The sequence below is a fragment of the Trichomonas vaginalis genome, chromosome IV, assembly GCF_026262505.1.
Source record: "Trichomonas vaginalis G3 chromosome IV, whole genome shotgun sequence".
Classification (NCBI taxonomy): Eukaryota; Parabasalia; order Trichomonadida; family Trichomonadidae; genus Trichomonas; species Trichomonas vaginalis.
The window spans coordinates 32,234,198-32,258,168 of NC_067206.1; the positions used below are offsets into that span (position 1 = coordinate 32,234,198).

The 23,971-nt window shown below is 33.2% G+C and overlaps 2 protein-coding genes and 1 pseudogene across 3 annotated transcripts, besides 6 other annotated features; 1 reads left to right on the top strand and 2 right to left on the bottom strand.

The window, feature by feature from the left end:
* Positions 1-13,866: part of a mobile genetic element that runs on past the window's edge.
* TVAGG3_0207090 (keratin-associated protein family) lies at positions 1,090-2,478 on the bottom strand (the record flags this gene model as incomplete). The annotated part of the gene is made up of 1 exon (XM_051226508.1): positions 1,090-2,478. The coding sequence occupies one exon, from the start codon at positions 2,476-2,478 to the stop codon at positions 1,090-1,092; it is 1,389 nt and encodes a 462-aa protein (XP_051111494.1).
* Positions 13,867-13,971: 105 nt separating the features above from the next.
* Positions 13,972-13,994: a terminal%2Cinverted (terminal inverted repeat of MuDR-2B_TvMULE3 transposon ID:TVAGG3_0207110).
* Positions 13,972-15,937: a mobile genetic element.
* Positions 15,908-15,937: a terminal%2Cinverted (terminal inverted repeat of MuDR-2B_TvMULE3 transposon ID:TVAGG3_0207110).
* Positions 15,938-16,268: 331 nt separating this feature from the next.
* Positions 16,269-17,365: a mobile genetic element.
* A 327-nt stretch (positions 17,366-17,692) lies between these two features.
* TVAGG3_0207130 lies at positions 17,693-18,589 on the bottom strand (annotated as a pseudogene). Its single transcript has one exon — positions 17,693-18,515. A coding segment is annotated over exon 1 (823 nt).
* Positions 18,590-20,247: 1,658 nt separating this feature from the next.
* Positions 20,248-20,484, top strand: TVAGG3_0207140 (N-acetylmuramoyl-l-alanine amidase family; the record flags this gene model as incomplete). The annotated part of the gene is made up of 1 exon (XM_001293486.1): positions 20,248-20,484. The coding sequence occupies one exon, from the start codon at positions 20,248-20,250 to the stop codon at positions 20,482-20,484; it is 237 nt and encodes a 78-aa protein (XP_001293487.1).
* Positions 20,485-21,855: 1,371 nt separating this feature from the next.
* Positions 21,856-23,971: part of a mobile genetic element that runs on past the window's edge.

Here is a 23,971-nt window from a genome sequence, read left to right on the forward strand (position 1 = left end):
CGCATAGAATGCAGCAACAACAACCTCTTCTGCACCTTCTTTGCTGTCAAGTGGCATGAACTCGAATCCTTCCATTCGACCAAATAAAAGTGACAAAAATGTCAATGAGACCCACTCGTTGCATAGATGCTAAACCTGGTCCGAAGATGCAAAAGTTCTTCAGAACACTCATGTCTGACCAGAGGGAGTACGGTCATGAAGAGGTCATACAGATCTTCGATCAGTGTGTACCAAAGCCTGAGAATCCAGACGAACTCTTCATGTAAATTTACTTGCTTCAATGGAGAGATGAGAGACCAGGTATGAAACTCAGACCAATAACAATCTTTCCAGGTTTCTGCAATTACCTAGAACAAGCATGCCAGATCAAATGGTCTGACACCATCTTCCTCCAAAAATAAACTTTATCGTTTATAACACTTCAGGATCTACATCTATTTCTTCTGCTTCATCCTCAATGTCGATCTCTTCGACAGGTTTGATAGCAGCTTTGAGTAAGTTCTTACCCATTGTCTTAAGTTCAACTGGGTTATATTCTTTGTCTTTACTCTTTGTTGATTTCGTGAGATCTACATATAAACAATAACTTTTAGTCTTGTCAAGGTTTATTCTCGCTGAGAAATGGTCAGGAATGTTTATAGCTATCTTTTCAAACTTGAGTAAATTAGCTAAACCTTCATTTGTGTATTTCTGCTTATCGACAAAGATCATGATCGGACTTGCACTATAACCATACTTTCCTTGACATAATGTTTGTGGTAAGCATATAAGTAGTCTCTTTGCTGTTTTATTTTGCTTCTTCACTTCATCTACAAACTGTTGGATCTTAAAGAACTTTATATGATGTTCAGACATCTTTATATACCCGATAAAAAGTTCAGATAAAAAAATAATTAGCTATATTTTTATTAGTGCATAAATGAGTCTTTCTTTGAGATTTTCTGATGAAGATCTAACTTTGGTAAGATCTTTAAAAGATGATGAAAACATTCTTTCTGTCATTGATGAAGAAAAGAAATACTTCAGTAATGATGTAAAAATAGAGCTACTCATTCATACTGAGAAACAGTTTGTGATCGTGATCTTGAGTTAAGCAGCTCTGAACCAAGCGAATACAGTCATAAATGGTGGTAAGAAGTCTTGACCTTTTCCTGTTGCATCTGTGATTCCAGCTACTGTGTGAGTATGGTTTCCTGCAGATCCGCAGAAAATACCTGTACTAACATCTCTAGGGTCATCTGTGATATCATATCTATTCATACCTTGTCTATCAGAACCTGCTGCAAGATTTGTATAACCTCTTTTTGTCATTGAATGTGAATGCTCTCCATTAGTAGATGTTGTTGCACTGAACCTATGGGAGTGTGGTGGAAGGTTTTCAACTCTGATAGTCTTTGAACCACCAAAGTCCATTGATGAGTTAGAACAGTAAAGAAACTGATCAACAATCGGTTGCCAAACACCTCCATAAAGGGTTTGCGGGCTTGTTGAGCTCATTGATGTAAATATAGAACCAATTGGATACATCATGTCAAACATGTTAGAAGGTCTATAAGTATAATCTACTGTGGTGACATCGTTCAAATAAAACTCAAACGTATCTCCAGGATGAATAGTTAAGTTTGTTCCATCTTTTTTGTGGAACACAAGTTCAATAGATTTACCATGACTCAATGTATAGTAACTTGGACCTTTTTCTGATGGACCAATGTTATAATTTATAAATATTGCAACTTTACCCATATCATTATTACCAAAGCTAACTGTAATGCTTTCAGGTATTCCATTGTTTACAGATGCATTAGAGATCTTTGAGATCTGTTCATTAACATAAGTTTTGTCTGCTTTCTTATCTAACATTGCTGGTAGTTCATATACTTCGAAGTTTCTGGCATGACCTTCAATGTTCGTACATTTACTATCTAAACTGTTAAGAGTATCTTTTACGCTAGTGCTTGGATCTTCTTGTGGAGCACTTGAACCTAAAGTATAGTTCAAGATAATGTCATCAGCTCTTATTTTCTTGATTTGAACTGGTTGGTCATTATCAGCTCCTATTTTATTGATTATAACAGGTTTGTCTTCTCTTGAACGAATTGATTTAACTGTCAAAGGTTCAGTGAACTCATTATTTTTCAAAGGAAACAATGTTGTATTGATGTTTTCACCATTAATATATACTTCTTTTGTATCAATACCAGATGGGAATGAAACTCTTTCATTAACTTTAACTGTTGTACCATCACCTGGGTACATATCTTTCTCTGGACCTTTGATTGTCTTAAGTATGACAGACTGTGATAAAGTATATTCTTTAGATGCAACTTTACGTATCTCTTCGTCAACATAACTTTTGTCAGCTTTGTCTGCAATCTTAAGTGCAGTTCTTCCTCCATTATTTTTGTTCTCCTCAACTTTCTTCGCTAATTCAGCAAGAATGAGATAAAGATAATCAGTAAGGTCATCAGTACCAGACATAGTAATATTATTGTTCTTTCTTGATGTATTAGCAACTTTCACTAAGGTCACAAAATCAGGGTACAAAGTACTTAACGTAGAAATGATTGTTTTTGGTCCAGGATCTTTCTCTTCTTTATCATTAGCATCACGTGCCATTAGAATTGGTTCCAAAGGTCCAGTCACATCAAAACTCTCAAGTTCCATATAACCTTCATTTCTGAATCTTTCTATATGAGTTATCTTCTGGAAACTTGTTTTAGTCTTTTCAACTAAATTTTTTATTCCATCCACAAAACCTCCTTTATGATTTGGACCAAGATTACCCAGAGTGTCAAGAACAGTATCTATACCTTCTTGACTTTCAACAAAAGCCCAAAGAGCATTTATTTGACTCTGGAGTGATATCCATGAGGCTGCAGTAGCACCGGCGTTTGCTATGGCAAAGATGAATGATAAAGGGTTGAACTTAAGACCAGATTCTTTATCTTTGACAATTTCAACGAAGTCATTGATATTTTTCTTCAAGTATTCCTTAGTCAGAAGAACTCCATCGCCAGCTATACCAGTTGCTTTTGTCTTTCCTTTAACATCAAATGTGATTGGTTTCTTCAATAAAATAACTTCTGGTGTTGTACTGATGCTATCATTAGTGGAGAAAAATTCTCCGACATGACTTGCTAAGTATTCTTTCGTCAATAATGTTCCATCACCAACAATACCAGTTGCTTTTGGACCATCTTCTGTGAATGTCAATGGTTTCTTTAACATAACTTTATCTAAGTATATTGCAATACCACTATTTTGTACTTGTTCATGACCTAATATATAAGCAAATGCTGCGTTTAAAGCATTATACAATGTATCTTCTTTAAATGTTAATTGACTGTTTTCAATCATTGGTATATTGAACAGTGTAGACCTTGGGTCAAAATGAACTCCATGGTCAATCGATAATAACCGTTTAACATGATATATTATAGTCTCTAATGCTTCATTAATATTTACCTCACGAGTTTCTTGCAAACCATTACTCGCCATACATGAAAACATATAATCTCTATCAGTTGTGAAGAATAATCTAAGTAATTATTCTCTACTTTTGTCACACGATTCTGTAACGCTTGAAGGTATTGATTTAAGTCTGTTTCAACAATTGTACCATCTGGTTGCTCGATAGGTAATATACCAGGACCGATGGTAATGTCTTCATCAGCACCTTCTTTATGTATGACTAAAGCATTATCAGTAATTCTGAGAGTATATTCTTTATATTGAAGTACGCTAGACTTATAACATTCATATGCATATGGAACAACACTCATTCTTTTACTACATATAAAAATGATGTATTATCTACAATCGACTGATCCTAATAACTACGGGACAATACAGTTTCAAGCAGATCCTAACATGGGCATCCAAGTAAGATAAAGATGAGAGTAAAAAGTGTCAGTACTATGGCGAACTTTATTGTTTGTGACGAAACAGATTATTTTGTCTTACAGTTAGACGAAGATGGAGAAGAAAAGGTGTGTACATTTAAGTCAGCTCTTTCATTTGATATGGATACTATTGTATCAAAACTACAAGAGATTGTAACAAAACAGTTTGATTATTATAACAAGAAAAAAAGGTCAACATAATGTAACAGTTTCACTGAGTGCTACGAATCAACTTATATTTACGTCACAGGACAAAGGACATAAAGTCTATTTTAAAAGATGCTTCACATAGAGCAAATCTTATTTTAGGTGCATATGGAATAGAACTACCTATTGTACATAATTATTATCTACAAATGCCAAAACCACCTATGCTCAACTTCGGGTATCAGTTATACCTTCGTTCATCAATGTCTGTCATCTCTGGGTTCAATAATATTGACCAAGTTGATGATCGAAGAAAGATCATGTACAGATCTACATGTTATAACATCAATGAGTTCTGGATATCTGGTAAACCACTTATATGTAAGGAATCCTCACCATGGATAGATGCATTTCCATGGGAACTAACTAATGTTACGTTTACCTTAGTTGACTTCCAAGATCAGCCTGTTCGATTATTGTCACCAATGTTTATGGTGATAGAGATTAAACCAGATAAGCCAGAAGTTAGAGAAACCAATGATGTCAGTGATGATGATACAGAATCTTCGTACGATTATGATTACGATGACGATTAAAAAAAAATAACGTATATTTTTTTATCGGTTATAAAAGACCAACATGCTCAATGCTATAAAAGGATTAGTTAATAACCTTTCACCAGAAGATAAGAAAGGTATGCTTGATATGTTTGGGATCAAAATGCCTAAGAAAGCTAAAGACATTACCAATAAATTAGCTCTGGCAATTAAGAATCAAGGAGGTACAGGAAGTGTAGCAGATATTTTCAAGAATGCTAAGAGCTTCTATGATGACTACAATGGTATCATGAATGTTCCAGCTTCAAATTCCCCAGTTGCTTTAGATCACGATCAGAGATCTCATAATAGAGCGTTAATGGAGATGCAACCAATATACTCAGACCCTCCACCAAAGATTGATGAGAGCGAATTAGCATACAAAGAAATACAGAATGCCTTTTACGTTGTTAAGAACATTAATGGTCAAAAACTTCCTGATGAGAAATGGTTAGACCCAATAACTAAAGCAGGAGAAAGATTCATTATGTTTAACATTGACCAATACAGTCCAAGAGGAAAAGATTACTTCAACAAGATGTTTCCAAGAGTTATGGCAAAGTTCATTGGACAGATAGACCTTTTCAAACAGAAGTGGACATTCTATTACGACTTTGATGAGAAGAGAAACATTTTGCGTCATTTGAACATCAATACAATGGGATCATTAGTTCATCAGTTACTTAATGAAGCTCCAATAGCAGAAGTACAAGAATTAGCATCTAAAGTCCTTGAATCAAACTATGACTTCTTCCTTTGTAGTATTCCTTCGTTAAGGAAGATCGAGATCTTTGACTATACAGCTTATTCAGATGTTGATGCTTCTGCTTTGAGAAAAGGAACGTACACACCATATAAACTCACAGCTGAAGAACAAGTTATGTTAGATACGATGAGAGCAGCAGGTCAAGAAAAGATCGCACTCAAGATCATCAAACAAAACCATTCAAAGAAGAGAAACAGGTCACGTAATGGTCAGCTTTGGACATGGACATGCAAATTACCTATTAACTTAGAGAGGTATCAGATCTTCAACGAACTTAATGCAGAGACAGCAAAGAAGATGATGAAAGATTCATGTTTCATCTACGCTTGTATTCAAGCTGGTGTTGACGAAGCAACAATTAATCATATGAGGGAAATCATTCGTGTCAAAGATTTTCCAATGTCAAAGATTAAGGTTATTGCCAAAGAAACAGGAATAAGGTTCCATGTCATCAAATACAACGAGAAGTATTCAAATCATTCATATACTTATGAACCAGATGAAGAACCAAAGATGACAGTAGAACTTTTATTAATGTATGACCACTACATGTTGAACGAAAAGCTTCCAATAAGTTCAATGTTCATCAAGAACTATGAAGATGTTTGTAAGTTGTGCAAGGATTGGACTTTAGAGAAGAAGATGTTAGTTAACAGAAGATATGAAACAAGGTATGCAATTAACTCAAAGTTAGTTACACCACTTGCAAAAGTCATTGAACTCTTGTTTGCTAACAATTATTTCGAACCAATTAGAACAGGAGAACTTTGCACATACTTCACAACGATGTATAATGAGAACCTTGAAGAAATGATTGACCTCACATACAATGAGCGTTATTGCGCAAGGATGAAGAAAGATTGGATCATCTTTTGTACTTGTTCATGACCTAATATATAAGCAAATGCTGCGTTTAAAGCATTATACAATGTATCTTCTTTAAATGTTAATTGACTGTTTTCAATCATTGGTATATTGAACAGTGTAGACCTTGGGTCAAAATGAACTCCATGGTCAATCGATAATAACCGTTTAACATGATATATTATAGTCTCTAATGCTTCATTAATATTTACCTCACGAGTTTCTTGCAAACCATTACTCGCCATACATGAAAACATATAATCTCTATCAGTTGTGAAGAATGGAGCATCTAAGTAATTATTCTCTACTTTTGTCACACGATTCTGTAACGCTTGAAGGTATTGATTTAAGTCTGTTTCAACAATTGTACCATCTGGTTGCTCGATAGGTAATATACCAGGACCGATGGTAATGTCTTCATCAGCACCTTCTTTATGTATGACTAAAGCATTATCAGTAATTCTGAGAGTATATTCTTTATATTGAAGTACGCTAGACTTATAACATTCATATGCATATGGAACAACACTCATTCTTTTACTACATATAAAAATGATGTATTATCTACAATCGACTGATCCTAATAACTACGGGACAATACAGTTTCAAGCAGATCCTAACATGGGGCATCCAAGTAAGATAAAGATGAGAGTAAAAAGTGTCAGTACTATGGCGAACTTTATTGTTTGTGACGAAACAGATTATTTTGTCTTACAGTTAGACGAAGATGGAGAAGAAAAGGTGTGTACATTTAAGTCAGCTCTTTCATTTGATATGGATACTATTGTATCAAAACTACAAGAGATTGTAACAAAACAGTTTGATTATTATAACAAGAAAAAAGGTCAACATAATGTAACAGTTTCACTGAGTGCTACGAATCAACTTATATTTACGTCACAGGACAAAGGACATAAAGTCTATTTAAAAGATGCTTCACATAGAGCAAATCTTATTTTAGGTGCATATGGAATAGAACTACCTATTGTACATAATTATTATCTACAAATGCCAAAACCACCTATGCTCAACTTCGGGTATCAGTTATACCTTCGTTCATCAATGTCTGTCATCTCTGGGTTCAATAATATTGACCAAGTTGATGATCGAAGAAAGATCATGTACAGATCTACATGTTATAACATCAATGAGTTCTGGATATCTGGTAAACCACTTATATGTAAGGAATCCTCACCATGGATAGATGCATTTCCATGGGAACTAACTAATGTTACGTTTACCTTAGTTGACTTCCAAGATCAGCCTGTTCGATTATTGTCACCAATGTTTATGGTGATAGAGATTAAACCAGATAAGCCAGAAGTTAGAGAAACCAATGATGTCAGTGATGATGATACAGAATCTTCGTACGATTATGATTACGATGACGATTAAAAAAAATAACGTATATTTTTTTATCGGTTATAAAAGACCAACATGCTCAATGCTATAAAAGGATTAGTTAATAACCTTTCACCAGAAGATAAGAAAGGTATGCTTGATATGTTTGGGATCAAAATGCCTAAGAAAGCTAAAGACATTACCAATAAATTAGCTCTGGCAATTAAGAATCAAGGAGGTACAGGAAGTGTAGCAGATATTTTCAAGAATGCTAAGAGCTTCTATGATGACTACAATGGTATCATGAATGTTCCAGCTTCAAATTCCCCAGTTGCTTTAGATCACGATCAGAGATCTCATAATAGAGCGTTAATGGAGATGCAACCAATATACTCAGACCCTCCACCAAAGATTGATGAGAGCGAATTAGCATACAAAGAAATACAGAATGCCTTTTACGTTGTTAAGAACATTAATGGTCAAAAACTTCCTGATGAGAAATGGTTAGACCCAATAACTAAAGCAGGAGAAAGATTCATTATGTTTAACATTGACCAATACAGTCCAAGAGGAAAAGATTACTTCAACAAGATGTTTCCAAGAGTTATGGCAAAGTTCATTGGACAGATAGACCTTTTCAAACAGAAGTGGACATTCTATTACGACTTTGATGAGAAGAGAAACATTTTGCGTCATTTGAACATCAATACAATGGGATCATTAGTTCATCAGTTACTTAATGAAGCTCCAATAGCAGAAGTACAAGAATTAGCATCTAAAGTCCTTGAATCAAACTATGACTTCTTCCTTTGTAGTATTCCTTCGTTAAGGAAGATCGAGATCTTTGACTATACAGCTTATTCAGATGTTGATGCTTCTGCTTTGAGAAAAGGAACGTACACACCATATAAACTCACAGCTGAAGAACAAGTTATGTTAGATACGATGAGAGCAGCAGGTCAAGAAAAGATCGCACTCAAGATCATCAAACAAAACCATTCAAAGAAGAGAAACAGGTCACGTAATGGTCAGCTTTGGACATGGACATGCAAATTACCTATTAACTTAGAGAGGTATCAGATCTTCAACGAACTTAATGCAGAGACAGCAAAGAAGATGATGAAAGATTCATGTTTCATCTACGCTTGTATTCAAGCTGGTGTTGACGAAGCAACAATTAATCATATGAGGGAAATCATTCGTGTCAAAGATTTTCCAATGTCAAAGATTAAGGTTATTGCCAAAGAAACAGGAATAAGGTTCCATGTCATCAAATACAACGAGAAGTATTCAAATCATTCATATACTTATGAACCAGATGAAGAACCAAAGATGACAGTAGAACTTTTATTAATGTATGACCACTACATGTTGAACGAAAAGCTTCCAATAAGTTCAATGTTCATCAAGAACTATGAAGATGTTTGTAAGTTGTGCAAGGATTGGACTTTAGAGAAGAAGATGTTAGTTAACAGAAGATATGAAACAAGGTATGCAATTAACTCAAAGTTAGTTACACCACTTGCAAAAGTCATTGAACTCTTGTTTGCTAACAATTATTTCGAACCAATTAGAACAGGAGAACTTTGCACATACTTCACAACGATGTATAATGAGAACCTTGAAGAAATGATTGACCTCACATACAATGAGCGTTATTGCGCAAGGATGAAGAAAGATTGGAGTTCAGAGACGAAGAAAGACATGAAGTTCCCAAGAGAACATGTTTTCTTTGCTGACTTCGAAGCATCAACTGATGGAAACATTCACAAAGCATACAACATTTGTTTCATGGAAGATGACGATGATGGTTATACATCAATTTGGGGAAGTGACTGTGCGTCAAAATTCCTCGAAGCTTTACCAGATAAGAGTTTAGTTTATTTCCACAACTTATCGTACGATGTCACTTTTCTCATGTCTCAGTTAGAAGAGATTACAGGAACTCCAATCATCAAAGGTTCACAAACGATGCAGATACAAGGAAAGTACAAAGGAAAACTTCTCTGCTTCAAAGACTCTTATGCAATCATCTCAACTAAGTTGGAAAGATTCCCTGAAATGTTTCACCTCACTAGTGGTGAAAAAGAAGTTTTCCCATATAATTACTACACGGAAGAGTTAGTTAATACAACTAAAGTTGGTAACATCGATGATGCCATGAATCATGTCAAAGATATTGAAGCTTTTAATGAGAACATTGAGAAGATTGAAGATTGCAAGATTGATGATGAACACTTTGACATGGAAGTTTATTCGTCATTCTATTGCGGTCAAGATGTACGCATTTTACGAGATGGCTTTCTTAAGTTCCGCAATGACCTCATGACTGAGTTTGAAATAGATGCTTATGATTATGTTTCAATAAGTTCTATCTCAAACAAACTCTTTGAGAAGAGAGTATATTGGAAGAACGGTAATCTCTTTGATCTTGCAGGAAAACCTCGTGAATATATTTCCAAGTGTATTCAAGGAGGAAGATGCATGCTAGCTGAGAACAAGAAGCAATACAATGAAGGAGAACTCATCACTGACTTCGATGCTGTATCATTGTATCCATCAGCAATTGCTAGACTTTACTGTTTAGAAGGAATTCCAAAAGTTATGACAGAAGAGATGAAGAGCAGTGAATACTTGTTGGAGCATCTCTTTGATGATGACCAAGCTGAACCAACAAAGGAAAAGTTCATCTCAGGATTTTACTGTCAGATCGAGATCTTGTCGATCGGTAAGAACTCAGCATTCCCATTGATTGTCGTCAATCCTGACATCAACCCTGACTTACATGTTGCCAGAAGTTCCAATACATGCTGCAAGATGTTCGTAGACCACATTACGCTTCAAGATCTGATCAAGTTCCAAGAGATCTCATGCAAAGTCATTGATGGATACTATTATGATGGAAAAAGGGACATGACAATAAGGAATGAAGTTAAGAAGCTCTTCGAATTACGTGCTAAGTATAAGAAGGAAGGTAATCCGATACAAGAGATCATCAAACTTCTTTTGAACAGTATCTATGGTAAGACGATATTAAAGCCCATTGACAAAAAGATTCGTTTCATCAAGGACAATAAGCTCACTGACTATATCATTAAGAACTATAATGACATACAGACAATAGAGTTCATCCCCGATTCCGAACTTTCATGTGTAAAGTCATTTAAACCTATCGTTCGTCACTTTAACTATTGTCCATTAGGTGTTTCAATCCTTTCTATGTCCAAACGAATCATGAATGAAGTATTCTTCACAGCAGAAGATTTGGGCTTGAAGTTGTTCTATCAGGATACAGATAGTTTACACTTGTATGAGAAGGACTTAGATAAGTTAGCAGAAGAATACAAGAGAAGGTATAACAGAGAACTCATTGGAAAAGCACTGGGTCAATTTCATTCAGACTTTGCAGAGATTACTGCAGGACATATGTCTAAGGCACAAAGATCTATATTCGTTGGAAAGAAGACTTACCTCGACGAATTAACCAATGACCTCAAGGAAATTGCTTTCCACTGTCGAATGAAGGGAATCACACAGGACGTAATTGCACTTACTGCAAACCAAATGTTCCCAGATGCGATACAAGTACATTATGACGAGAAGAAAGGTTTGTTCTTCCCTGAGAAAGTTGGGGAAAAATATAGCATCGTGGAATTGTACAAATCTCTTTATGAAGGTGATGAGATAACCTTTGACTTGTGCATTGGTTCGAAACCATGCTTCAACAAAAATAAGGACTTCACTATTTCAACGAAGTCATCTTTTGAACGTAAGTTAAAGTTCTAAACACTTACTTATTATTTTTCTTAGCTTCTTCCTCTTCTCTCAATTTCTTTGCAATCATTCGTGGATTCTTTGCGCGTCCAGCTGCTAATGCAGCTAATTGTTTCTCTGTGAGTTTACGCTTTGGTTTAGCTGGTTTCTCTTCTTGTGTTTGTTCTTTTGGTTTGAGTTCATTAAGTATTTCTTCACGAAGTTCATTCTTGAGTGCTTCTCTGTCGAAAGTATTCTCAGTCATTTTGTTAGGAGTAAAAAATTTTATTAGGATAGAAATGACGTCAAAACTTTCACCAAGTGAAAAGCAATCAATCATATTGAATGAAGCTAAAGGAATACAACATCCATTATATTATGTTTGTCATATGAAGAATGGTTCAGTTCAAGTTAGAAAGAGAAAGGCACCATTGAATTCACCAGCTCCTGCCCCAGCTCCTGTTGTTCAAGAAGCTCCTAAAGTTGATGAGAAGAAAGAAGAAGAACAAGCATATACTAATAAAATGTTGTTAGAGATGATGACAAAGATATTAGAACGTAACAGTGTAGTTAATGAACCAAACATGGACCCAATTGAACGTGAGAAGGAAACTAAAGAGAATCAAGAATATGTTCAATCAATGGAAGAGAAAAGAATACACTTCGATGATGAACCAGAGCCTGAACCAGAACCTCCTAAACCTCAGCCACAAATAAGACGAATAATCCCAAGAATAAGAAGATTGTAAATTTTTTATAGCTGAGAAAGATGTTGAACGATAACCTCAATACATACAGTATTGCTGATTCCATCAGACAAGTAAGATATTATTTCGATCAAGTTGATGGGGCAGTTCCTATTGGAGATACTAACCATAGATATGTCCCAACAAAAGTGCCAGCTATGCCGACAAATACTATTGATAACGGTTATATTACATTTAACATATCACCACCTGGTGAGAACATGATTGACTTATATAATACGTTCATTAGTGGTTATGTCGATGGTGAGTGCATAATTACAACAGAAACTGAACCAGCTGATGAAAAAGTTCCTAAATATGATGGTGAAGTATATAAAGAAAGAGCTGTTGAGACAGCTCCTACAGGATCAAATGTTACAGCAATTAAAGCAATTGATACTAAATATGCTGGTGGCAAATCATGTGCACATCTTCCAGCAATTTGGTTGGGATACATTGATTCATTCTATGCTGTTGAATCATATCAATTAATCGCTAATGGTAAAAGTGTTTATACACAAGATAATGCTAGAGAAGAAGGTTACATTACTTCTACTGCATCTACAACAGAAGCTATTAAGAAAGTTGATGTATTTAGTAAGGCTAGACATAAAGATGTTTTCAATAGATGTGATACAGTTCGTTCTGGACAGATTATTGAGTTCAATAAACCAATTAGTGGTGCAACTACATTAAAGTTCCACATACCAATCAAGATTGACCTAAGAAGATTCCTAATACTTAATAACATTAGATTCCTTCCAGCGTTTGCTGGTAACTTACAACTTAAGGTTAAGTTCAGTATTGCTGGTATGGTTTGGACACCATTAAGTTATCAGGATATTCTACCATTACCGAACATGCAAGCCAATGTTACAAGCTATATTCCAATCACTAATCACTTCACTCCTATCTATGAAGGTATCAAAGTTATTGATACTGTAACTTGGAATGCCGATAAGAGTACGATATCATTTGGTACCAAGTTTATTAAGTTCACTAAGAAGAATGCAAACTTCTTTGAAATGATTACATACTGTAACTCATTCTCTTTGGACCCTAACATCTATAGTGATTTGGTGACAAGATATTCGGCAAAGACTCTAAACTTCCCAATCAAAAGAATTGACTGCATTACTATGGATGGTTCAATGGCTAAAGGTGAAGGAACTCCTTGTACATTCACGGCAGCATTTACTCCATTATATGTGAACACCATTTATACACTATTTAAGAAAACACCTAATTATAACACTACCTATGAAAATCCATTGTTTGAACAAATTCAATTGAACTGTGGAGCATATGGTAACATACCCGCTGAGGCTCAAGCATCTAATGATCCAATCTTCTATGAGATGCAGGCAAATGCCACTAACAATAATAACGATACTGTTGGCTTCAACTATGATGTCATGAGGTCTATCACAACCACATCAGTCCCTCAATTTGGAATCGAGTCAAATGACTTAGGTCATTACCTATGTGGATTCCCTTGCGAAACTGATTATACATTCCAACAGGGTCAGTTATCTAATTCACCTATTACATATAAGCTTACAGTTAAGCCAACAGCAGAGTCTATTAAATATACTGAGAAACCAGTGTTATGCTTCTTACGTCACGTTTGCCTCTCCATACAGATTAAACCTGTGGGACCACCTATCGTACTTCTCGACGATTATGATTTATCAGCCCCTGCTAGTGAATAAAGGTTAGTTTACATATGAACGTTTATTTTTACACATATATGCGTACATATGCGCGCCCGTATGGTGTCAGTTTTCTGTCACTTTTTTCATTGTGTCGGTGCCTGTAGCTGTAGGCTACAGGCGACGCACAATGTATACTGTACTAATAAGAATTACCGAAAAAGTGACAAAACATCAAAAACAGGGAGGGGGTCTCAATTTTTATTACTTATATTATTTTACAATATTTATATAAATACTCTTTATAATATATTTTACTATAAAATTATACCTCAAATTCAAATATTTAAAATATTATTTACATAATTATCTCAAAATTATATTTTTATATATTATTTTTCATATGTATAAATCATATAATCTATATCTATGCAAATCTCATCTAAAATTTTTTGAAACAAACCGCTACCATTTTATAATGGTCCATCTTAAATTCATCATAAATTCTGGTACATGTTAGTACCAGAGTCTTCAAATCTCAAACACTCTGGTACCAACATGTACCAGACGCGAGTTTCCAATGCCCTCGTACGATTTTCTATTAAGATCTTCTTGAATGAGAAGGTCTTCATAGAAACTCGTACGAGGGCTTCTCTTTTAAATACTCTGGTACCTGCTGGTATCGGAGTCGACTTTACAGCCCTTTCCCCAATTTTGAAGCTGGGGAAAGTTTTCAAGCAATGAAAGGGAAGCTCTCGCTATGAGGTGAAAATCTAGAATTTTTACCTCATAGCGAGAGCTTCCCTTTCATTGCTTGAAAACTTTCTTCAAATTATCAAAATTTCGAGGAAAGTTTCCTTGCTTCAAAGTAGAGATGGAGCCCTTTGAGCCACTGCATATAGGTCAGTGACTCAAAATACTCCATCTCTACTAGAAATCGCCAAAATTTGGGTCGCAATCTTTGAAATGCGACGCAAGTTTTGGCAATTTCGCGAGGGACTTGCTCCATTTGGTGCATAGATTCACACTCTATGCACCAGATGGAACAATTCTTTCGCTGACAGCGGGAAACTTTGTCTGAATAGTTTAACATTCAGACAAAGTTTTCCGCTGTCAGAGAGGAATGGAAGGGTAAGAGGTATATATTCATAATGTATACCTCTTACTCTTCCATTCCCTCAAGAAAGTTCAAAAACTTGGGTGCAATCAGAACTGATTGCACCCAAGTTTTTGAACTTTATATAAGGAATTGTTGGCTATGATGTACTGATCATGAATCAGTACATCATAGCCAACAATTCCTTCGCAAACAGTGGGAAACTTTGTCTGAATAGTTTAACATTCAGACAAAATTTCCCGCTGTCAGGGAGGGAATTAGAGGGTGGGAGATATATAGATAGACTATAAATCTCTCACCCTTTAATTCCCTCAAGAAAGTTCAAAAACTTGGGTGCAATCAGAACTGATTGCACCCAAGTTTTTGAATTTTGTATAAGGAATTGTTGGCTATGATGTGGATAGCCGCTGCCAGACCAAATGAATTAACCGTTGTGAATAACGTTTCTGAATCTTTATTTAAAAAGATAAAATATCACGATTTTGGCTGCGTTAAAAATCAAAGAATTGATGTTTTTGTCAAAAATCTTTTAGAAGAAGTTGCACCCAATTACTTTTATCGTATTAAAAACGATTTACTTCAAACAGGTTTTATTCCTTCAATTAGAATTCGCGAGCCTCGATTGACAGATTATAAAACAAAATTGAAAAGAGAAGTTCAATCACGTTTATACCAAGTATTAAATTTTGTTCAGAATCAAGAAGCCAATTTGAATCCATTAAGATTTTTATTGGAAAATGCTGAAGAAAAACTTTCTCAAATAAATGAGAAGATACAAAATTCAATTACATATTTAAGATCGTTTGAAATTCCAAATGAATTGTTAGATACGTATATGTTAGAAATTAATGAATTTTGTTATAATTCTCCAGATTATATTTTAGAACATTTCGAAGAATTTTTAGAGGATTTCAAAGAAAAGAATAATTTAATAGACTAAAAAATTTATTATTTTTATTTATTGTGAATTTTAATTTGTCACTTTTTAAGTGTTACTCCCTATTGAAAGTGTCACTTTTTGGGTGTCACTTTTTCGGAAATTCTTATATACTCAATAATTGTACACATTATGGGTGTAGAATTTGAATTTTTGTTCAGATGACCCTAGCGGTCGAAAACTTTATCAAAGAAAGCAACTATCATTTAACTAAATTTGAAATAATCAAAAGCAGCACATCCATGGGATTTGATCAAAATTCCAGCTAACATTATTAGCAGTAAATTAAATTTCATTACTAATAAAATATTTTGTAATTAATTTGATATTTGATTTGATTTTGAAATAAATATGGAATAATAAATCGGAAAGTCTATGCGTAGGTAAAAATATGAACGAATTACAAATATACTCAATGTATTTCTAAAATCACTTAAATGATCTTAAGGGTCCACTGTAAAAATTGAAAGTCTCTCAAAATTGAGAGGCGATTTGCAAATAATCGTTATCGTCATTTTTCGAAAATCCACTTTTCCTAGTGTTCTGATTAATATTATGTGAATACAACAATGAAGCATATGTTTCAATAAGATGGTAATATATTCTATCACTTCAAATCTCATAAAAATTGCAAAATCAGTGAGTTTTATAAGAACATGATTTTTTCGAATTTTTTCGCTTTTGGATGCGTGTTTTGAAAAATAGATATTTTCGAATTTTAATTTTATCTTAAGTATAAGTTTTATATTAGGAATTTTTTTGACCTATTTCCAATCATTTATTCCAATGTTTTTCAAGGAATTTAATTGAGAAGAAATTAGGAATTTCGCTTTAATGCCATTACAAACTAATATTATGATGCATAATATATATATTTATTGAGGCTAATGCCGGGATATCTTGCATTTAAAAAAAATTCAAAGAATTGACAATTGGATAGCACAAATTTAATTCCCCGGACAAAGTATTATTGTTTATATATTCAAACCATTATCCTTAGTTTTGATATGTTGGCCAAAAATTTTCGTGTTATTTTTTGTGTTTAAGCATAAATTATGTATTTACTTATGAAAAATAAGCATTTTATTCATTATCATAAAGATATACCAAAACAAATTGATAAATTTTTTTAAAAAAAAATTGTGTATTTTAGTGGGTATTATTCTGGATAATGCCCATTTTTAAACGATTTAATATTGACCATATCAATAGACGACTCAATGTAAAAATTTAGATATTATTTTTTCATTAATCAAACTTTGATAAATTTTAGTATAATGAACGATTTTGTTTCGTGTATGATACAGAAATGAAAAGCTTAATTAATATCATTTTGCATTTTTTAAAGGATGTTAGAGTACATCTACATTAAAAAATCAGATTTGAACTGCGATACTGCATCAAATTGATGCAGATCTGATAAGGATCTCAAAAGAGTAAAGTTAATTTTTTTGTGTTTTTTTAAGTTTTGGGCCTTAGTAAAACACCATCTCGAGCAATATTTTTGGGACGACGATAGACCTTATTTGGCCTTACAGTGGACCCTTAAAACATTCATAAAAGAATCTGAAATTGAAAATATTTCAGCCACAACTACTGTAAATATCAATTAAGCTAAAATTTGATTCTAGATTTTGTTTATTTTAAAAAATCGATATACACAACTAAATATTGAAATATTTGTGTTATGAGTTGCAATCACATGACTCATACATGTAAATCATGTGATCTATCATATAGTAACTCTCACTAAATGAATCTTCAAAACATTTTTACAGATTCCTCTAATCTTTTGAAGATAAGTCACAATATATTATGTTGCATCAACTCATTTTCAAAAAATGTGTCTACATGATGAGTATAATGAAAAATTAAGATCTGATGGTATTCGATATTTATTTGTGCAATTGATGACAATTTGATGCGAAAGATTGATGTTTTTTGAGAAATAAACAAGGAAAAGGGGGTAATTCTTTCTTTAAATGATACCTTAGTTTTTAAATTATGAGAAATTTCAAGAGGTAGTTCCACTTTTATGTTATTTTTGATGAAACCATTATTTCCAAATCTAAACCTTGCCAAATGAAGAATTAAGAACTGTGGAGTTGTCGCAATATGTGGAATAATAGCACATCTTGTTGTATTTCCACATGTATCACATTTCCAGTCATCACCTGATGATGATTCACTGAAATATGAATCCAAAACTTCTCCTAATGTTGTTGATGCTCCATAAGGAACACAAAGAGAAATAGCTGTCGTGCGTTGATATATATGAGTCACAGAATTGCATGTTTCACAGCGCATCTCACTATCTAATATAAAACTGACACTTTTGTCAATAGTCGTCGTGTCAATTTTCTTTACATTTTCGATATCATTTCCAGACAAATCTTTTGCGTTTCCGCCCATTTCATCGCGTAATGAATCAAAGAATAGAGTGAAGAACTCGTATGCATCTTGCTGCTCCGTCACAGATAAGAAAGGAAGCCTTGCAAGAAGGGCAGAAACGAATTGGCCAGGTTTAATCGCGTGACCAGAATTTTTAAGATCTGTTGACAAATATTTAAAGGCTTGAGCGAGAGGAGCCTTTGAACCATTGACCTCGTCTGGGAGAAGAGGTAGTCTGCTTAGTAATTGCAACGAGGAATTCATCCAACATGAGTTTCCGAGGTTATGTAGGCCTCTAGCCATTAATCCGGATTTAAGTGGTGCTGCAGAGACGACTGGCTTCGTTTCTGGCTGTTCAATGTTAAGTAATTTGGCTAGTAATGTTCCTTTTTCGATTGGTATGTATCTGTTGCATTTTGTACAATAAATTGTTTGATCATTAATTGATAATGCAAAACATGCTTGTCTTCCATATGCTCTGCAAAGTGCTTTTCATCTAATGCTTGACCACAAACTAAGCAAAGTGATAGATTAGTCGGGTTATACCAATTAACTAATGGATGTATACTTTTGAGATTTTTAATTTCATTTTTCGATAGTGGGTTCTTCGAGGATAATGCTTTCATGCAAGTTTTATTGTTGAAAAAGTTTCTAACTCTTTCTTCATTAATAAATTTAAATTCTTTGCAGGAACTAATGTATCCAGAGTTTTTATTTCCTTTCTGCTGTTCTTTCTGATCTTTCTTTCCTTTCTGCTTTCCTTGATTTTGTTTGTCATGCCCCTTTTGTTTACCTTTTCCTTTGCCCATTCTTGAAAATGTGAATTTTTCCAACCATTTTGGAAATTAGATATTGGAAAAGATTTAACTCAAAATTTTCTTCAATTAAAATCATGGGTTATTCAGATTTTAAAGTAGTATATGATGCGGGTTGTGTGACTTTTTTTGTAAACGTAAGAATTCATACAATATTGAACGATTTTGTATCATTTTTTTTGACATATGAAGTAAAAAATGTATGATTCTTACGGTTTTTATTCTTACGTTTTTGAATAAATCAAGATTTAAAAAATTGACTTCTTACGTAAAATTAAAACTAAGTTAAATTTATTTTTTTATTTTTTTAATTCGTAAGAAAATGAGTGGATCAAGATTCGTAACCGTCAATCAATTAATGGATGCTCTTTCACCAATTCTTGAAAATGTTAAACAAGTAGATGTTTATTTCGATGATTATGTAGAAAGTTTATATTATAAAGGTAAGTTTAATATTAAACCTATTGCTTTTGCATTTGATAATAAATTAATTGAAAATGCAAAAATTTGGGAATTAATTCCGAATATTGAATTTATAACAAATATTAATGATAAATGGTTTAAACGAATTCCAACCACAAAAGTTCTTTGTAAATTAATGATCAAAACTGAGGAAAAAGAATTTAACGGGTTTAAATATCATCCATGTAAAATTTTAGAACTTGGTAACGAAAAACTTCAGAAAAAATTAAACGATAGACTTTCAAATGATCGTATTGAAAAAATAAATAAACTAGCAGAAGTTGCATTTAATAATGAAATATTTGATGAATATAACCTTGAACTCAGTGATGGGTTTTAAGGACCCGGGCTCAACGAGTCATGATTTATGAAATCAATAATTTGATTTATTCGCTCTTCAATAATTTCTATTCTTTTTGTTAAATCATCAATTTTCATTAATGAGGTGATTCTTGATTGAGGAATAGATTTCAAACTAATCACCCCTTTTATTTTTGAAATTTTGAATCCATCAACTTTAAACATTTTATTCAATTTACATGTTGTCAATTCTTCAAATAATTTTTATTATTGGCATAATAGTCATTAAATTCTTCAACAGATGAAAAAATTTTTGTTTCAGTAATTGGTTTAACAACGTTTATTTTTTGTTGAACATTTTCACTTTCATTTATTTTTAAAATTGGTTTCATTTATCATTAAATAAAAATTAGAATATAAGTGATGAAATATATTTTTTAATTAATATTAAATCAGAAATGGCTGCAGGATTCTTTAAAAAATTATGGGAAGGAATTAAGAAAGCTGCGGGTTGGGTTCATCAAAAGATTATTAAACCCATTGCAAACTTTTTGGCACCAGTAGCGAAAACGGCAGGAACTATCATAGGTGGAGTATTAGGTACAAAAGCAGGTAATCCGGCAATGGGAGCACAAGCAGGTAACGCAATTGGTGGAATAGCTGAAGGAATACTTAATAAAATAGGAGGTAGATAGTGGAAAAATAAATAAATATTATTTTTATCTTAGTATCGGTTGTAGTCTTTGATAAACTTTTTCTCCTTTATTTAATATTTCTCTATTGGGGCAGCTTTTGGGTTATTGATTCAGCAACGTCACTAATTGCTTCTTTATTCTTAAATATCCAATTTGCTCCTTTCTTCATTGTTTCCCAAACTTATGCGCTCCTCTTTTTACTTTATCCCACAGTTTCTTAAATATACCTGCAGCCATAGTTGATTATTTCATTAAAATTAAAAATTCATTTTCATCTTTTAATTTTGATTTTTTTATTTAATAATAAATGACGACTAACTATTTGGTGCCAAACACTAAACCGATTAATGGAAATGTGTTTCATTCATTCGAAAAGATAAATGAAATATTCGCGAAGAATGATGGTAGAAGATATTATAGAGAACTTGAAAGTTCATGCTATGACTCTGATACTCCATATTTTGATGATAAACAAACTCATTTAAGAATTACAAATCCAGCTCATGATGTGAACCAATTAGGTGACACATATATTAAACGCAAAGTTAAAGCAACTCTAGTTTCAAATAAAGCTTTCACATGTGATGCCACTTTTAAATGCATGCGTTTATTCGTTGGTTACAAATCATCAAATCAAAGCTTTAAACAATTAGAAGTAGAAACCGAAAGAGGTGATGCTGGTTATCTTCAGATGGATTGTGCCCGTGAATCTTCGCATTTGCAACATATAAACCAAAATCAGAAAGGAAAGTTAAAAAGTTTGTTCATTCGTTATATAATAATGTTCAAAAATATGATAACTCAGTATGTGGTAAATATATTGACCCTTCAGAAGTTTTCAAGAAAGCAAATGAAGAAGTTGATATCACTTTTGATATGATTATTCCGGTAAATGATTTGTTAGCATTTCAGGCGTTCGATGATTATCCTAAATCATTTGGTGATATCATTCTTAAATATTATGTTTTCAGGGATACTTTAGTATTTTGTCAGGTTGACCCGTTAAGAGTTGCTGATTTACAAAATTACGTTTATGAAAAGATAACTGATGAAAATTATGAAAAGATTATGAATCATGTTTATAAATATGATCGCAAATTCCAACAAATCGGACTTCCTGCCAAATTAATTACAAGCTTAGCCGCTACATCTGCTGACGCAACAGTTGATGACGTTATTATTTCATGCACAAAGATGGAAGTTTTAGAGGATAAATGCATTACACCAGGATACGGTTTAATTGAAGAATCAGTTAAAGCAATACCACGTTTATTCAGTAAGGAAGATCCATTCATGATTCCAGCTCAACATATTGACGTTCGTTCACTAAATGGAGGTTGCATCACTCCTGAAGGTATCAGCTCAGATTTCTCATACGCTCTTCATAATGTTACAGATGTTGTGTTAACATTTCCGAAGAATGCAATGCAAAGAACGGTTTTAGAAAATCCAATGCTTCGAGGTCTTCAGGTCACTATAGATTCCAGAAACTTCCCCGATCAAGCGATGACCACAGTGGGCGACATATTCTTTACACGTATGCTTCAAGCTTCTGATTTAGATGGAGTGAATGAATGCACGGAAGAATACGAGGACTCATTAACTAGACCACTGAATGATGATAATGGCACGCCATTAGCTAGAACATGGAAAGACCAAACTTCATTCTTATGCACTATTCCAGTTCAACGTGATGGAGCGGGTATATTCTTTGATGGATTAGAAACTTTCAACTCACAAGTTACAGTACAAGTGAAAGCTTATCCAATCATTCAGGGTGAAAATGACACTTACTGTTCAAAGGTGACAAATCCTCCTCAGGTTTGGTTTACTAGGACTACATATTGGACATGGACACCGGATGAAGGTTTGAAATATCATTCAACAGGTACACCACCACAGTATAGAAGTTCATATGATGAAATATTGATGAATAGAAATGTTTAAAATTATAAATTTATTTTTGATTAAATGGATTTCAATTCTGAAGAATTAACAGATGTATATAATACCTACATAGATGATATGATTAATGAAGCATTGAGTGATAATAGAAATGCTCTATCTAAGGAAAAATTAATGAAAATTCCATATTCTGAATTACTTAAATTCAATCACTGCAGCAATTGGTAAACAGAATAAAGGTAAAACATTAACGATATTAAAACAAATTATCATTATTGCTAACACTTCACCCCATTCACATGTGTTAATTTATATCAACCGTTCAGGTTCACCTTCAGATGATACATTTGAATCTTTAAAGCATTTAATCAAAATTCCAATTATTTATTTATCACAAGAAGAAGCAGAAGATTATTTAAAAAACTTTTTAATGTATAAAGAATTATATAATACAATCAAGAAGCAAGGATTAGAGGATAAAATTTAATAAACAAAGGGATGAATTATTTGAAACACTTTCTATTTCAAATTTTGATAGAGAATTTTTGCATTCACTAATTTTTCTAGATGATGCCGTGAAATCAAAACTAATAACTAATGAGAAATCATATTTTAATCAATTATTAACTCAATGTCGACACATTCAGTGTTCATTCTTCATGGCTGTTCAATACTTCAAAGCATTAAGCACAAACATTAAATCAAATCTATCAACACTTTTCATTTTCAGTGGGTTTAGTCGTCAACAGTTGAACGTTATGCTTTATCAAGTGAATTTACCAATGAGCATTAATGAACTTTGCACACAATATCAGCAATTAGGTGAACATGGAAAAATAATAGTTGATTTAAATAAAGGTTCCATTAAATTTGATTAACTTTTTATAATTAATTTTTATTTTTATTTATAATTAAACATGACAGAAATAGCAAATCTTCTACAGGTTCCATTAAAACAAGGGACAAAAAAAGGGTGCATATAATAGAAACTATGAAAGTTCCAGACGAATGAAAGAATTAGTCCACATTGTTGCCGGTCTTCAAAGGATGTTAAACAAATGAGAAACGTTTTAACATTACCAGAAGCTCAAGCATATGCCAAAGTCATGGACCAAATTGGGAAGCACATGAAGCAGACATTACAGGACCAAATGGAAAGCCTGATGGTATAAATGAAGTTTTCGTTACTGATGGTCAAGGAAATATTAAAGTCATAAATGGGTATAAATTAACAATGACGGATTATCCTAAACGTAAAGCATATAATGAATGTTATCCTATGCAATTTGATGAAAATGGAAAAGCTGTTAACAATACATTGGAGAAGGTGAAAATGGTCCAATGTATTCATACCATCTTATTCCATATTCTTATTTCAATGAAGAATTAAATGCTGTTGAAGAGGGACCGGATGGATTACCACGATATGTTAATCAGTTTGATGGTCAATATGCAAATTTGAGACCTGAAATTCCAGCTAAGAAATTCTTTAAAGTTGCTTTATTCGATCCAGTGTTCAATGAACAGAAAGAAGCAATGAAAGCAGAATTTAAAACCAATTCAAGTGGCAAGAATTTCTTCA